Genomic DNA, 17,911 nt, shown 5'->3' with positions numbered 1-17,911 from the left:
AATGATTAATGTTGGGGCTTAATAAAGAGGGGAATAGTTGAAGTAAGTATTCTAACATGAGAAGGAGTCTAAACAGTTTGTTTTTATCTGAAATTTAGACATTTAGCATTATGAGTAAACTATAACTATTGACTGAATAAATAGTTTAACTGATTATTTATTGTATCTAAAACAATATTAGAGCCTCTCAGGGGTCACTTCCTATTTAAAGGGACACATGGTTTAGTCCAGTCCTGCAGCAGAGTGAACTAAAACAGTCTCTAGCAGTACTGGCAGTCTGTAGCGCTGTCTGCATGTCAACATAATGTAATATGTTATGTTATGTTTGTACTGTAAATACAAAACTTCACAGCACATGAATTTATGAGATGGTCTTTTTGATATGATGGACACTCACAGCAGAGTGAACTAAAACAGTCTGACTCACCACCTTTATCTTATTTCCAGAATGAAGCTTGTGACAGAAATATAAAGCTCTTTAAAACCTCACAGTGAAAGCTTCACACAGTAATTACTGAATGTTGAGAAACACTTCTAATCACCACAGATGTGTGAGATTATTTAGTGAGTCAGGTATCTGTGCAGACATGATGTTGGATGTATTAAAAGGGGGAAAGGGCCTAACAGCCTCCATAAGTACAAGGTTGATATTTATGTTGTGAAACTGGATGAATGTGCAGAGTTTGACACATGAAGTTGAAAAAACATATCAGACATTAATTATTATTAGTAGTATGTTTATATGTCTTGAAACATGTGTGGAGGAGATGTTTAATGTCTCCACATGTGACCAGAGTCCTGTATTATAACAACAATTTAATAAACTCACAGAGAGTCACATCAGGTTGTTTCCCATCAGCAGCTCAGAGGAAGATATATAGTTTGTCCAGAGGGGGGCGCTGTCACACCTCTGACATCTCTGTACAGATAAACTCAGGTATCAATCAGCAGTGAGTCACAAACACTAATAAAGAGCCAACTTCATTAATTATATAACAGATCTAATATTTAGCCTCTTGCTTTGTTTGTGTTAACATGAAACAAAGGTGAAGTAGTGAGTTTTTCTTAATAAAAGTATATTATATAACGTTTTATGCTTCAAAAAGTAAAAGTGAGGATAGAAACAGAGGATAAATCGTCCCAGCAGCAAAATGAAAAACAGCATCAGGTGTCCAAACATCAACAGAGGTGTTCAGTTTCTCTTTGGTGGAGCAGTTTTCAGCGTACACAGTTTCACATTAGTTCAGAAGCTTCTAGCTTGTAGGACACAGCTGAGCTGAGCTGATGGTAGTGATGAAGAAACTGCCTCGTCTTCCTCATGTTGTGGTTTTATTTCTTTGGTTGCTGTTTTCACTCTGAAGTAATGAACATCTGATCTGTCCTGATGTTTAAAGTATTTTATACCTCTACCAGAGGGAACAATTCACCACATTTAGTCGCTGTAACACCAATAAAACCACATTATTTGATGTTGATATTTTTGATCAGGACTGTTTTCAACCCCAGAACATCCACACAGAACTAAAGAAGAAGAATAACCTACAAAAAATTATGCATATTATATTACAGGTATTATTATATGTGTTATAATAAGACTTCCATGGACTAACAAGCCCAAAATAAAGCCAGGCATGCCTCTACACCCCTACAACAGGGGTGAAAACAAGCAAATGTTACTTTCACTTTCGTTTAATAACCTGTTTAGATCAGTTTAACCCAGATTTAAGTGACGTTGGTCTCATACTGAATTCTCATTGGCTCAGAAGGAGGCTGAAGTGAGCGCTGCTGCCAGTCCTACCCTCAGATCAGCAGTGTGGCACACAGGAGCAGTCTCTGTGTGTCTGTGGATTAAGAAGCATATCAATTGACAGTAAAGTAGGAGATTCTACAGTTCAGAATGAAGATCTTGGTTTTTCTTGCCCTCCTGGGTCTACACAGCGCAGCGGGAGGTGAGTTAATTCATATATTGTAAATCCATTGATGGTAAAAAAAAAAATAATAATAATAATGAAAAAAAATGGCTCTATATCTGTAGATGGTTATACGAATTAAAATGGTGTCTCATAGTATTCGATGTTTAATTCCCTGACTTCCTTGCAGATTATAGAAATATTTTTGAAAGTCAGAAACTCATTATCTTAAAGTTTACTTTAAATCCAGTTGATTAATGTTTATTTATTGTTACGTGCTGAACTTTTGCCAAAATGGATTTCCTGTTATATTTCTGATAAGAAGCTATTGAAACGTTTTTTTTCTTCTTCTTTTATTTACTATTTTTAATCTGGCCCATTATTTCATGTTATAATATTTTATTATGACCTTTTTGATCGACTCGGTCCGAGCGCGTTCTGACAAAATGGCAGCACAATTACGCAGCTCAAATATAGTCCAACACAATCAGATAAATAAATAAGATAAAAACAACACGACTACAATACAACAAAATACACTTTAAACTACACTTTAACACAGTTACGCTTACTTAAGTTGTCTATGACGTCATGTTTTCTATTCAATTTTGTTCCAAACAACAATAATTAAAATCATCTTCAGTCAGTGTAACTATCAATTAGTGATATTAGTCATTACTTATTATTGTAGAAATGATGTAAATGTGTTAACAAACACTTTTCACAGTCTGAAAGACGTCACTACATTTCATCTGAAGTGTGTATAATTAACATCTACAGACTGCTGAAGGTTTTTATTAGTAACCAACATGAGTCAGCAGATGGCGCTGTTTTCATAGATATTGATGCTGAAGACAAACAACTTCCTGCTCTGATGGCACAATATTTAATATCATTCACTAATGATTGTAAACTAAATGACTGACATCCATCATTTAATTAGTTTAACCACTCAAATGTAAACTTTCCAATTAACAAAACATATTATGTCTGAATCTGTAATTTCGTGTCAAATATTTGTTAAAGTGATTTTTAAAGCAAAAGTCTAAATTTATGACAGTAAACTGGATTTTTTTAAACTTTTTTTTACTTTTATTTGGACAAAAAAAAAACCCATTTGAATTTAATTTAATAATATTTTATAAAACAATTAAAATAAAATAAAATGACTAGATTATCTGATAATGAAAATAATCAAATAATAAAATAGCCCTACTTAGATCATATTGATAATTTATTCAGGCATTTGATCGAGTAATAGTTAATAGATTTTTTCCTTTGACAGATTTTTATTTTTATTTTTGACCAGTTCATAATTTTTTAAGTTCAGTTTTAATAGTTTTACAACACAGAGATATGATCTACATGTATTCAGACATCAGAGGTGAAGGTTTAAGTTACTTTATTGTCTCTGATGTGATAAAATTGTCTTGGATTAAAGGAACTGCTGCATCAAACCAGATGTTACAATAAAAACATTAAATATGGACACATGAAAACATCAGTCTGAGATAGAATTATACACAAAGCTATTCACAGTGTTAAAACTGAGAAAGATTTGAAGTCAAACTTCTCAGAACAAACACATCTTAGTATAAATGACAGAGGACAGCAGAGCATCATGAAACACACAATAATCTGACTGTTCAAACTTACAGCCACCTGTAAACAGTTTATTCTGTTTAAACTCTAGAATAAACTTTTAAAATCAGGATTAAAGGTGAATAATGATCAGTTCATGTTGGATTTTAGAGTTTATAAAAATCAGCTTTTTATCCAGTATTAACGGATACTAATAGATAATCCAAGAAAACTTTATTAAATATAGTCACACACTTAAGAAGATTTGATTTTACACAAATTGTTTGTTATCAAAGATTTTGGAAGTGAAACTTAAATATAATTCTTCAGTTTACACAAATCAACATATGAAAGTGACATACACAAGAGACAGATCTGACTTTTTGAAATTTCAGGTTTTAACATAACAAGTTATCAGTTTTGTCAGTTGTTTCATTCGTCCTGCCACATTTATACAGTTTTGGCATTTTAATAACCAAAAAAATATAGATTGTTGGTTCTATTAAAAAACCCTCATACTCATACTTACAGTTTACTCAAATGTGTCAAATAATCAAAACCTCTGATAACAGAAAAATGAATTTAATTATTATTTAATCATGAAAAGAAAAGAGCTGAACAACTCACTTCTAAACTGTATCAGGAGAAGAGTTTAAAACTTAAGGAGGAAGAAACGTTAAAGTTATCTTCGTTCACGGTTTACAGGATCAGCTAAAAACCACAATAGATGTAATATAATCCATATAATCCAATACAAAATGTTTTAATTAGCTGAATATAGAAAATCAAATTATAATCACATGCATATCAGTATATCAGTCCCTACAGGAAAATGTTATTTTGTGATCACAGTAATTAAAATCAAAGTCAAGAAATCTGCAATATATTCGATATTTTGAAATTTTGCAACAACTTTTCCAAATGAAATGGCCAAAGTCAATATAAGAAGATTAAAAGATAATTATAATACATGAAATCAACAGACGTGATGTAGACCAATTGTCGCATTTTGTGTTATTGCAGCAGACAGGAAGTGATTAAATATGACTCTTCATTGTTAGTTTATTTAAAAAGTTGAATTATTTTCTTTAACTTGCAATTTATCCCAATTCCTGCAATTTTACTGCAAAAAAGCAAATAAAACATCATAAATTGTTTCATAGCTCTTGTAAAATAATAAATGAGTGAAATGACGGATGGACTGATGTATAGTTAGTCACAGGTTTGTGGTTTCACATTTCAAACTAAAACAATAATGAGCAGCAGACGCTACTAATGATGCATCCTGAAGAATAAACGTCTCCACTAACTGGAAACTAAACTGGAGTTTAATTCACACTGAAAATAAATCCAGCAGGAGAAAAAGAAAACAAAAATACATCTATCAATGAAAGTCAGACATGTGAATGATCTGATGTGTAAATAAGTGACTGCTTTAATATTTTAGTTCAGAAAATTGTGTTGTTCAAAACAGAAGCATCAAAATAATTACTGTTGTTTCTTTTGGTTCTGTGCACTGATTTTTATTTGATATAAAAGTTTTTATAAAACTGTGATTCAGAAAACTGAAATGATGACATGATTTTTTTCTTACAGTGACTCACTCTCTGAAGTATTTCTACACTGCGTCCTCTCAAGTCCCAAACTTCCCAGAGTTTGTGGCTTTTGGATTGGTTGATGATATTCAGATTGATCACTATGACAGCAACACTGAGAGAAAGGTACCCAAACAGGGCTGGATGAACAAAGTCACAGAAGATGATCCACAGTACTGGGAGAGAAACACTGATGTCCTTAAGGGTCACCAGCAGACCTTCAAGGTCAACATTGAAACTGTGAAGCAGCGCTTCAACCAAACTGGAGGTTTGTTTATGTTTCACTGTTTACTGATAAAATGTTGTTTATGCTTTCATCATCATCAACACACACACACACACAGACACACACACACACACACACTCCTGGATGTTTCTATACTGCACTGATACAGTGTTTCTGCCCCATAATAACCAACAGAGATTATTAACACTTTATCTCCACTAGATTAGATCAGAATAACTCTACTGAACTGTTCACAGTGAGTCGGTCCACAATAACTCTCCTGTAGAAACATGTTCATCACAGTTTTACAACACACAGCTGATAGAGGAACATTAACGCCTGGTTTCCTAAACTACGGCGCAGGACTGTAAATAGGACACAGGCTGCTTGTGCTGGGTCTCCATATGACAGCAGTAACAGTATGTTTTAATAAAGCTGACTGACAGGACGACTCAGTAAATGTCTCATTCACATCACAGCTTTAAAAAGTTTAACAACACAACTCTACTGTACTGATACACAGTGTGTCCATCCCATAATAAACATCCAGTACAACTACACATTAGATTACATTAACTTTACTTTACCACAGTGTGTCCATCCCATTATAAACATATAGTACAACTACACATTAGATTACATTAACTTTATATAACCACAGTGTGTCCATCCCATAATAAACATATAGTACAACTACACATTAGATTACATTAACTTTACATAACCACAGTGTGTCCATCCCATAATAAACATATAGTACAACTACACATTAGATTACATTAACTTTATATAACCACAGTGTGTCCATCCCATAATAAACATATAGTACAACTACACATTAGATTACATTAACTTTACTTTACCACAGTGTGTCCATCCCATAATAAACATATAGTACAACTACACATTAGGTTACATTAACTTTACATAACCACAGTGTGTCCATCCCATAATAAACATATAGTACAAATACACATTAGGTTACATTAACTTTACATAACCACAGTGTGTCCATCCCATAATAAACATATAGTACAACTACACATTAGATTACATTAACTTTACATAACTGCAAACATATACACAGTACTGAAATAATTAGTTAGTTAATCAATTAGAAGATTAACAGGAAATGTCTTTTAATTTGAATTGAAATTTTTTTGATAATCAGATAATCATTGAAAGTCTTTTAATCATTCCAGTTTCTCAAATTTGATAATTTGATGCTTTTATCTGATTTATATCATTAAGATTTATTAATTTTCAACTTTTGATCAGACAAAACAATTAATCTAAAGATTTCACTTTAGACGTTTTTCTCTTTTTTGTGACATTTTGTAAAGTACAATCTTAATCAATTAATCAAAAATGTAGAAAAAAGAAAAAAAAGATGAATCAATAATGAAAAAGAATAATTAGCTTCAGCTCTAAATATTTAGTAGAAGCACAGATTAGATTATATTAACTTTACTTGACTGCAGTGTGTCTGTGCCTTAATAAACATAAATAGTGATGAAATGATAAGTCAGTTAATCAATTATCAGATTAACAGAAAATTAATTTTGATAATCAGATAATCAATTAAAGTCTTTTTATAATTCCAGTTTGTCAAATATGTGATTTTGATGCTTTTAACTGTTTTATATCATTGAAAATTAAATAGTTTTCAGCATTGATCAGATAAAACAATCCGATGTTTCACTTTAGACTTTTTTCACCTTTTTCAGACATTTTCTAAAGTACATTTGTAATCTAATAATAAAAAAATAATACTTAAATGAATCGATAATGAGAATAATCATTATTTACAGCTCTAAATATATAGAGGTACAGATTATATTAAATTAACTTTACTTGACTGCAGTGTGTCTGTGTCATAGACTGTAAATTAAAAAGATGAACAACATGAAAGCTCATTAAAAGTGAAGCTGAAACGTGTGTAGCGCCCCCTGGTGGCCGGTTGCAGTGCAGCTCATAAATCCCGCCTCCTCCATGTTAGCAGATGAGACATGAGCCAAACTAAGAAAATCAAAATGCTCCTTTAATAAATTTACCCCAAAGATGTTTTCTGTCATTTTAGGAAGTTCTTATCACGCTGATGTTTGTGCAACTGCTCATTTTTCTGATAAGTTAGTTTTTAATTAGTTATTTGATTATATATATTAAAAAAGAGGGTGTGACATCATGATTGACAGCTGTGATTGACAGCTCTGAAACCTCAGTCAGACGAGCCGAGTGACCGCAGCAGTTTCTGATAAAAGACGCTAAATGTAGGTTTTCATCTGTGATTCATACCGGCTGGTGTTGGAGGGAAGGTAGCGCCAATTTAAGGATTAGCAGGAGGAGGAGAAGGAGCAGTCAGACCGTGAGGAGTTTTAATGAGATTAATGAGACTGCAGACGAGAGATCAGCGGCGGCGTTAAAGCGAGTGAAGCTACGAGGTTAAAACTGTGTCATAATATCTGAATAAAATCTCCCAAGAATCAAACCAAAGTTAAAAATGAACTGAAAGCTAAAAGAAAAAGACCTCAAATACAAAACTTTAGATAAAACTATAGAAGAGTGAAACATTTGATCACAATATTCTCCACTTTTCTCTCACTAATCAGGATTTCTCTTTAGTCGCCACTTTTTGCTGCTTAAATTCATCAGTTTTGTTGTTGGAACTTTTTATTTGTGTATTTTTTTAATTTTAATTTTCAGTTCAGAGTTTTTCAGTTTCAGAGGTCTGGAAGTGCAACAAGTAGTCCGACCAGTAGCGGACCGTGGGGTCTTTAACTGGGCCTTCAATGGTGACCCAACTACACACACACACGTCTCCAGTAACTGATTCCCTCAACTTACAATAAAATCAAAACCACGAGGAAACTACGTCAATAAATCCACATAAAAATAAACCCATGACAAAAATAACCTTCCAACTCCTCAAATCACGACTCAACATCCTGAAACTACGCAGACTTCAGTTTCTCTCTCTGGGCCACCGTAGCCGTCTCTGGACCATAACAGCCTCCTAGTTTTATAAGCACTTCATTAATGAACCAAGAGCGCAGCCTCCTACTATCAACTTACAACACAACAACATTACATGCATTATAAGACATAAACATTACAACAATAAAGGAAATATTTAAAGATATAAATTAGACCCTCCGTAAAGTTCCTCATGAAGCCCTTCCAGCTCAGGTTTTGGTCTCTCGCTTTCAGAGATTTATTTATTTTTATCCTGAAAACGTTGCCTTGAAAATGGATTTTGAGGCAAATCAGCCACAATGTCAACGTCCCTGTTAGCCGCCATTATTTTCAGTATCCATCAAAAATCGTCTGGTTGCTAGTAACAACCAGCCGCCCCACGCACGAACACATACCGGAACTTTTTTTTTAACATAAACTTTATTTAACAAAATATACAAACAAAGTCAGAATTGACAAACACATGAAACAATGACAGAGCTTATTATCAATGATATATATGTTCATACATGGACAAATATAAATATATAATAAAATATATCCACATAAATATATGTAACTAAATAAACAAAAAGACATGGGATGAAAATGAAACAGAAACAAAAATGTGCATTTAATAAGCATTACAATAAATTATACAACAATTTAAAGAACAGAAAAGGGCTAAGTTATAGTTTCTAGGCCTATTGGATGATAATGATGACATCACCTGGGGGTTTCCCAATCACCACAAATCAAATTCATATTGGTTGATGTTGTTGTCCCTTTATATTTATGCCAAGAACATTTTCTTATGAGCAGAGCCTGTAACCGAGGACACAGCAGCGCTGAGATGGAAACAGCTGTATTAACCCTTACAGACTGTTACGGTTCAATTTGACCCATTTTTACATTTGAGAGCTGTAAAAACACCAAATACACATTTATTTTAGCTGGACTTTTTCTAATGTGACCCATAGTTTACAAAAATTAAAATAAAATGCAGCTTTAACAAAAACAAAAAATGTGCAGATGATAAACATTTTATATGAAAATGTACAAATCAGCACTTAAACATGTTGCATTCATCATTTTCTATAAAATGTTCTCACGGAACATAAAATAGTGATTGTGAAAGTCTTTTATTCCATTTAATCAATCAAACAGAAGAATAATCAAACATTTATTAATGACTGATGGAGAATTTATGAATATGAATTGTTGTAGAGAATAATTATGAGTCAGAATATGAACAGTATGTAAAGGGTTAAGAAGCAGACAATAGCGGGTTTATTGTTATGACAATAAATCAAACTAAAAATTATTCTTAAACATCAAATAAATAATTTAGACTAATTATAAAATATTCTAACAATAACATTATAACAAATAATTTAATATTTTATCAACTAAAAATGACTCTTCTCAAAAATGATAGAGAAGTCTCTGAACACCTGAACACATGATCTTTATGTCAGAACTGAAACTGAGAAATTAAGAAGCAAAACTGACAGAAAGTGACCACAAACATTTTATTGTAGTTTTGATTTTGAGGTCATTGTTTTGTTTGATGTTTGGGAGATTTTGTTCAATTATTACGACACAAATGTAATCCCATAGGAAGGAACGTCTACCTTCATTTATCATAAATTACTGTCTAAAATACGCCTCCTAAGTAAGTTTGAACTCAGTACGTAGATTTAAAACTATGTAATACACACGTTGTCTCCATGTCCGTTGCTTGGTTACCATCAGACATGAACCAGCATTTTTAACATGTTTGTTTTTATGTAAGTTTATTTATTTGTTCAGCACTTTTCATACAGTAGTTGTAACTCAAGGTGCTGTATTCATAAGAAATACATTAAAAATACTTAAAATACATTAAAAAAATAACAGAATGTTGAGATACATTTAAAAAATAACAGAATGTTGAGATACATTAAAGATAATAGAATAAGAATTAGAAAATAAAAAGTGAGACATTAAAGTGCTCAAAGTGTAATAAACATACATATATAGATGTTATAGAGGAAGTTAATTGAAGTCTGTATAATTAAGTTTTTAATTGACTTTTAAAAGTGTTCACTGATGTCGCCTCTTTCATTTCTGCTGGTTTTCCAGGTTTTAAGTGTAGACTAAATGCTGCTGCTGTAAGAAGGGTTGAGTTAAGATTTAAACTATTTATATTAATATGTTTTATATATAATATCACTTACCCCCACAACCGGAAAATAGTTTTAATGCAGTAACCATCAAGTTAATTGTTAAGTGTAAATGACGTAATACAATGTGTTTCATGTGTGTAAAGTTTGTATTTGTAAATATAATCATTATATTACTTTTATTTTATTAACCATGAACTCACTCAGCCTCTGATTGGCTCTGATATTCTTACTCTAACCTGAACCATCTCACTCCTCATGTCTAAACATAATCAACGAAGGCAACGAGGAGCCAATCAGAGGCAGCGTAGGGCGGGTCTAGGTGGCAGCCATTTTGGATATTTTGGCTTCTCTTTTGCACAGCAGCAGGAAGTGGAGACGTGTCGTCCATCTTTATATACAGTCTGTGGTCTGTGCCTTAATAAACATGCATAGTGTAGAAATGACTAGTCAGTCAATCAATTAGTAGATTAACAGATAATTTATTTTAATAATCAGATAATTATTTAAAGTCTTTTATCAAGAAACAAAAAGTCAAACATTTTCTGGTTCCAGTTTCTCAAATATGAGAATTTGATGCTTTTATCTGTTTTATATTATTATAAATTAAATGTTGTTCAGTGTTGATCAGACAAAAAGATCAATATGAATATTTCACTTTAGACTCTGTGAATTTATTTTTGGCACATTTCACTATTTTCTGACATTTTGTAAAATAAATGTTTAATAGATTAATCAAAAAGTAAATAATAGCTGAACTGTGTGTGTGTGTGTGTGTGTGTGTCGGTCTCAGTGGAGGCAGTGTGTCTCTGTGGTAAAGACAGGAAGTGGACTCTGTTTCCCAGCAGTCTCTGCTTCTCTGTCTCTCTCTGAGTCGTCCACACTGTCCAGATGATGATTGGCTGTGAGTGGTTTCCATCCAGCCAATAACAGCAGAAGGTATAGATGTTGTGTTTTGGTGTGTGTGGATCAGTGTGTCTCTGTGGTGAAGATGTGATATCAGCTGATGACAGCTGACTGTGCTGAGATCTCACTCTGGTTTACTGCAGTCTGTGTCTCTGTCTCTCTCTCAGGTGCCCACATTGTCCAGTGGATGTACGGCTGTGAATGGGACGATGAGACTGGAGAGGTTGATGGTTATGAACAGTTTGGTTATGATGGAGAAGACTTCATAGTACTCAATCTGAAGACAGAGACATGGATCGCTCCAAAACAACAGGCTGAAATCACCAAACGGAAGTGGGACAATGACAAAGCTTACAACGCACAGAAGAAGAACTACCTCACCCAGATTTGCGTTGACTGGCTGAAGAAGTATGTGAACTATGGGAGGAGCTCTCTGATGAGAACAGGTAGAATCACATGACCTGATGTAGTTTCATGAACACAACAATGTTAATATGCCTCCTCTGTTTCTAACTTACAGTAACATTACAATAAATATGAACCAACACACAGAGACCTGCTGAGTCTCAGTTTACACACATTTCTCTTTCATTTTCTCTTTCACCTCTCTGCCTCCCTCCTCCTTTACCACATTTTCTCTCTGTCCCTTTTTCACACATTTATTGTCACTATTTTCTTTGTGTCTCACTCTCTCTATCTCACACTTTCTATCACTGTCCTCCTCTCTTTCTCATCTAGTCTCTCACTCCTCACCTCTCTTCATCTGTCTTTCTTCTCCTCTGTCCCTCCCTTCTTTTCTCAACCACTTCATATACCTACATATTTATTGCTAATGCATTTAAATACATTACACCAAACAATAATAATAATATACTGTAAATAAGAAAAAGATAAAGAAACTATAAATTGTTTTCATTTTTACCCTCCAGAGCTTCCCTCCACACATTCTCTCCTCCAGAAGACTCCCTCCTCTCCAGTCAGCTGCTTCGCTACAGGTTTCTACCCTGACAGAGTCATGATGTTCTGGAGGAAAGATGGAGTTGAGCTTCATGAGGACGTGGAACGTGGAGAGATCCTCCCCAACCATGATGGATCCTTCCAGATGAGTGTTAAGCTGGACGTTTCATCAATCGCACCTGAAGACTGGAGGAGGTACGAATGTGTGTTTCAGCTCTCTGGTGTGAAGGACGACATCATCATCAATCTGGATGAAATAAGAAAGCCTGGTGAGAAAGACAGTTAGTTTATTTTCTTCTGATTCATGTTTTTGCATTATTTGTGACTGATAGGGCTGTTGGTCTCCTTTAGTGGTTTCTTTAGTTGTCTTTGTTTTTAAGTCATCTTGATTTTATTTGTGTCTTTGTTCAAACTAATGAGATTACTGTAAAACTTTGTGGTTTTAACTCCCAACACTGATTGTTCACTAAAACACACTCAGCATCAACATGTTTGTCTTCTTCTCGTGACTTCCTTCTGAAACCTAAATGACTAAAATTGTTTTAATAAATACAATCTGATCCATTAAGTGATGAAAGAGTGAGATAAACAAAGATGAATGTTCTGCTTTGGTTCTTCAGGTTTCCCTCTTGGTGCTGTTATCGGAGTTGTTGTTGTACTGCTGCTCCTGGTAGTCGGCATCGCTGGATACTTCATCTGGAAAAAGAACAAGAAGGGAAAGGAAGGTGAGAAAAGAGATGTTTTTACTTCACAGATGTATTTAATATACATGTCTGTGCTATTGTTTTGGTGTTAATGTTGTTATAACATATATATATATTTTCAGTCAGTAAATTTCAATGACAAAATCAGTTGACATATATAAATAAATAAATTCTGAATAAATAACTTTGTGATGTTTTCTGTATTTCAGGGTTCAAACCTGCCAACAGTAAGTATTTTAAACATTAAATGTTTGATAGTGTTATTTGCTTTGTCTTGTAATATTTGGATGTTACCTTACAACATTATCAGATTGAAAGCCAGAGATTTAAAAAACACAGGAAGTCAGTCAGTGGAGCAGACGTATCACAGAGGCAAACAGCCAGAGAATCAGGCAGAGTGAAAACACTGAAACACGAAGAGAACAAAATGCTGGAATGCTCCTTACATTTAGACAAGATAATCTTCAGGGTTAGAACCATGATAGTAATAATAACAATAATAATAATTAGATAATAGAGGATGGGATCATGTTTCTTTGGATTACACACACTGCTTTCTTTGGAAACAGGTGTTAAAAAAGTAAAATATTCTGGCATTTTGTAATCTGTGAGAACTGAAATTATTTGTCTTTACTTTGTTTTTTTTTCAGTCAAGCTCATTTCTCCATGTCAAAAGGTTTTTTTTAGTGTAGTTTTTAGTTTTAATTTAGTTTTTTCCCTGTCTGGCTGTTTGTACTCGTTTGCTGTAGATTTCAAAGGATTTTGCATATTGTGCAGAGTAACATTTCCTGTATGGAGTGTAAATCAGACAGTGGTAGTTCAGTGAAGATAAATAAACTAACAATCTGTTTCTGACTTTACAGCTTCTGACAGCGGCTCCGACAACTCTCAGCAAGAGATTCCAAAAGCCTGAATAACAAACACACCAACCTGCACACAGTGAGTTACTTTATATGAACTGTTTACAGCTCCTGTTAAACAAAGTCACCTCAAACTATCTGCTAAATAATGTTATTGGATTTATCCATCACAAAAAAGTCAGTGAAAGTTTGTAGTTGTAAACTAGTTATTCTTTTTTTATTTTTAATTGGTCTTGAACAACAAATATGAATCTGTTTTAAATAAAGTTATAATATTAAGAAATGAGCAGAAACCTTCACATGAGACGGTCAGAGAAGTGTTTAATTTAAAAATCTTTTGGGAAAATAATTTAATAAAATGCAGATAAATGAGGTAAAAAGAAGTGATGGTATTAAAAAGTATTGTATGTAAATACTTCAGTGACTCAATCATTGACATTTAAGGCCTGTATGAACCTTCGATAATCATATACAAGGATAAATGTGTGGTTTTGTGAACATTTGTGTGAAGTACTTTATTTGCTATTTCATGTAATTATTTTCTTTCTGTCTCTTTAGGTTTACGGATGAATCGTCCACTGGAACAAACACAGATCCCAAATTCTCCAGTTCATCTGTAAACTGAATAAATTAGTTTTGATCATTCGTGTTATAAATTTAGAATTACAGTCGGAGAGTTAAAATCTGGTCAATCTTGTAGTTTGTGATTACTAAAATTGTATTACGACTTAAAATAACAATTTAAAAGGCATATTTGTCCTAAAAAAAATGGCAAACATTTTAGAGACATTATCAAACTTAAATCTTGTGTTAAATTATTTTGATCGTGCATTTTGAAATAAACAAAAATACTTCAATGATGTTAAACACAATTAGATTTTTATTTGGAGAGACGTAAAACCAGACGTGTCAGAAAACCAAAGCATCACATCGCTCCTCATACATACGCATAAATAAATAATACACAATATACATCGTTTTTTCTGGTGGTGGGTTTTACCTGGTAAAATCAAGCAGAAATACACACTCACACACACACACACACACACACACACACACACACACACACACACACACACACACACACACACTTGGGTTGGGCAGTAAAATGTGACATGATTAAAAATGTTTGCTGTTCTTTGTGTCTCTGGTTGTATCACTGCAGACAACTTAATGGTAAAAATGATAAAACTGGCTTTTAACTGTAATCAGTTGGATGAAGTATCCCTATATCCCTGGTATTTATAATAATTCATAGGGTCAGACAAAATCCTGTCTGATTATTTTATCTATAATCTGTTGATTGATTGAATTTGCAGAACAATGTACTGTATATGTATATTTATATCTCCAGTGATATAAAATTAAATCTACAGTAATAGAAAGTTTTCATACTGCCCACCCCAAGCACTCAAATACACACAATCAACATGATTGTCCAGTTGTGTAAATACTTTTGCTTGTTTATTTCTTTAAAATTGATTAGTTAAAAGTTAGAGAATAATTAGATTGGATTAATTAGTAATAATTTATATGTTTGATGTGTTTTATTAATAAGTTGTTTTTTCCATATTGTTATATTTGAATTTTAGTTTGGTTAGTACAAGGGACATAGGTTTTCTTTCTCTGTTGAGTTTCAGTAAACATGTTGTAAAATGTTGGGGTGCACAGGTGGTCGAGTGGTTAAGAGCACATGCCACGTATGCAGTGGACACCGGTTCGAATCCTGGCTGGAAGACCCTTAAAATAAAATAAATGACGGTGCCTGTGCCTGAAAAAAATCTTCAAAAAAAACATGTAAGATGTTAAATAATAATGTTTAAAATCACTTAATGTTTTGGATTACAGAAATTTGTGTCAAATTCAGCTGCACTGCTGTTTGATTGCTTTTGTATTTTGCTTTTCAATAAATTTCCCCAAATTCCAAAATTCAGGCTTCTTTTGTTAATTTATTAAGTGTATTCTTGCTCATCTGTGACTTCAGTTACAGTTAAATGAATATTGCTGAATTATTCAGTATAATCAGAGATTAAATGAACATGACTTCCTGATTATTGTTCCAGTCATAGCTTAGTGCTATTTAACAGGGGAACAAATAGAAGAGAAAATACATTAAGATGCACAATTGTTAATTTGCTTTTGAAGGTTGTGTGTGAAGTTTTCATTTTACTAATGTTAAGACTTGTCAGCTCCCAGATTACAGTCATTCTTCACACTGCACACACACATCCGGGTTCAGGTCTTTGTGTTGGTTTTCCCCTGAAAAACCTGTTGCACTGAGTTCTGACGGCAACCAATCACACTACAAGTCTGGAAATTTCTGTAGTTCTTTCCTCCCGCCAAGTAATGAATATGTAAAAATGAGGTGCAAACCACAACATTTGCAGAAAACACATTTCAGGGGGAAAAAAAGTAAAATGTTGTGTTTTCTGATTTGTTGTTGTGTTTTGCCCAATTTTATTTGTTTTAACCTTATATTTACCTGTTTGTTCATTATGACCAAAACAATGGACAAAACCTGTGAAGCTGAACACTGCCTAGCAACAGGTGACCTCATTACAGTACCTTTTTACGGTGCATTACATTGTAGTACAGTGCAGTACATTTTCTGTGTGACAAATAAAACATTTACTTTGTGTTGCATTATCAACCATTATAATATTTTAAACTATAAAATACACAATAATGGATCCAAAAGTACTATTTATCCACAATTATATAACCCAGTTTCAAAGAATAATATGAACTTCATGGAAATACTGACAGGATACAGTAATGTCAGCAGGAATATGATGGCTTTAGAAATCTCACCTGACAAGTTTAGGGCTATTTTGTTTATTGTCTCCCTTCACCCGTCACAGTGATCATAAAACCAAAAATGTCTTTATGATGTGACATGCCTTAAAAAAATTCCCACCACAGCTCAGTATAGAAACTTATTGCAAACACAGTTTTACATAATGTTGAAAATGTGATGATATTATTATGTTGAATGATTGTGTGGTTAATACTAATCACAGGTAAGAACCAAAAGAACAGGAACATGAAGTATATTTCAGATGTTGTTGTCCAAAGCAACATACAGATTGAAAAACCTGTTGCACTGAGTTCTGCCTGGCAACCAATGACACTACAAGTCTCTGGAAATTTCTATAGTTCTATCCTCCCGCCAAGTAATGAATATGTAAAAATGAGGTGCAAACCACAACATTTGCAGAAAACACATTTCAGGGGGAAATTAAATTTTTTTGAACCTTAGATTTACCTTTTTGTTCATTATGACCAAAACAATGGACAAAACCTGTGAAGCTGAACACTGCCTAGCAACAGGTAACCTCATTACGTTGTAGTACAGTGCAGTACGTTTTCTGTGTGACAAATAAATTTATTTTGTGTTGCATTATCAACCATTATAACATTTTTAACTATAAAATACACAATAATAGGTCCAAAAGTGCTATTTATCAACAATTATATAGCCCAGTTTCTTCAAAAATAATATGAACTTTATGGAAATACTGATAAAATACAGTAATGTCAGCAGGAATATGATGACTTGAAAAATCTCACCTGACAAGTTTAGGGCTGTTTTGTTTATTGTCTCACTTCACCCGACACAGTGATCATAAAACAAAAAATGTCTTTATGATGAGGTGACATGCCTTAAAAAAATTCCCACCACAGCTCAGTATAGAAACTTATTGCAAACACAACAGTTTCATATCATGTTGAAAATGTGATGATATTATTATGTTGAATGATTGTGTGATTGATACTAATCACTGGTAAGAACCAAAAGAACAGGAACATGAAGTATATTTTACATTTGTTGTCCAAAGCAACATACAAGTTAGATATGTTTAATATGACAACATATTTTTGGAAATGTTTTGCTTTTTGTCCAAACAATTAATGATATTCTCACTGGTGGATCTACTTCAGTACATTTTGTAATGTATGATCTTGTACTTTTGAGTAGTGTTGCTTTATATTTCTACTCAGCAGCTAGTTACTCTACAGAGTAAGATTTAGCATACAACATATGTGATCAGTTC

General features: G+C 33.2%; 1 protein-coding gene across 1 annotated transcript; it reads left to right on the top strand.

The window, feature by feature from the left end:
* Positions 1-1,825: 1,825 nt before the first annotated feature.
* Positions 1,826-15,785, top strand: LOC133996490 (H-2 class I histocompatibility antigen, Q9 alpha chain-like). The gene is made up of 8 exons (XM_062436077.1): positions 1,826-1,949; positions 5,088-5,354; positions 11,503-11,781; positions 12,265-12,561; positions 12,913-13,017; positions 13,206-13,223; positions 13,860-13,935; positions 14,415-15,785. Exons 1-7 carry the CDS (start codon positions 1,898-1,900, stop codon positions 13,907-13,909), a joined length of 1,068 nt encoding a protein of 355 aa, XP_062292061.1. The 5' UTR covers positions 1,826-1,897; the 3' UTR covers positions 13,910-13,935; positions 14,415-15,785.
* The last annotated feature ends 2,126 nt before the right edge of the window (positions 15,786-17,911 follow it).

Source organism: Scomber scombrus, chromosome 16 (genome assembly GCF_963691925.1).
Source record: "Scomber scombrus chromosome 16, fScoSco1.1, whole genome shotgun sequence".
NCBI classification, from domain to species: Eukaryota; Metazoa; Chordata; class Actinopteri; order Scombriformes; family Scombridae; genus Scomber; species Scomber scombrus.
This window is presented reverse-complemented; position numbering and strand designations above follow the sequence as displayed.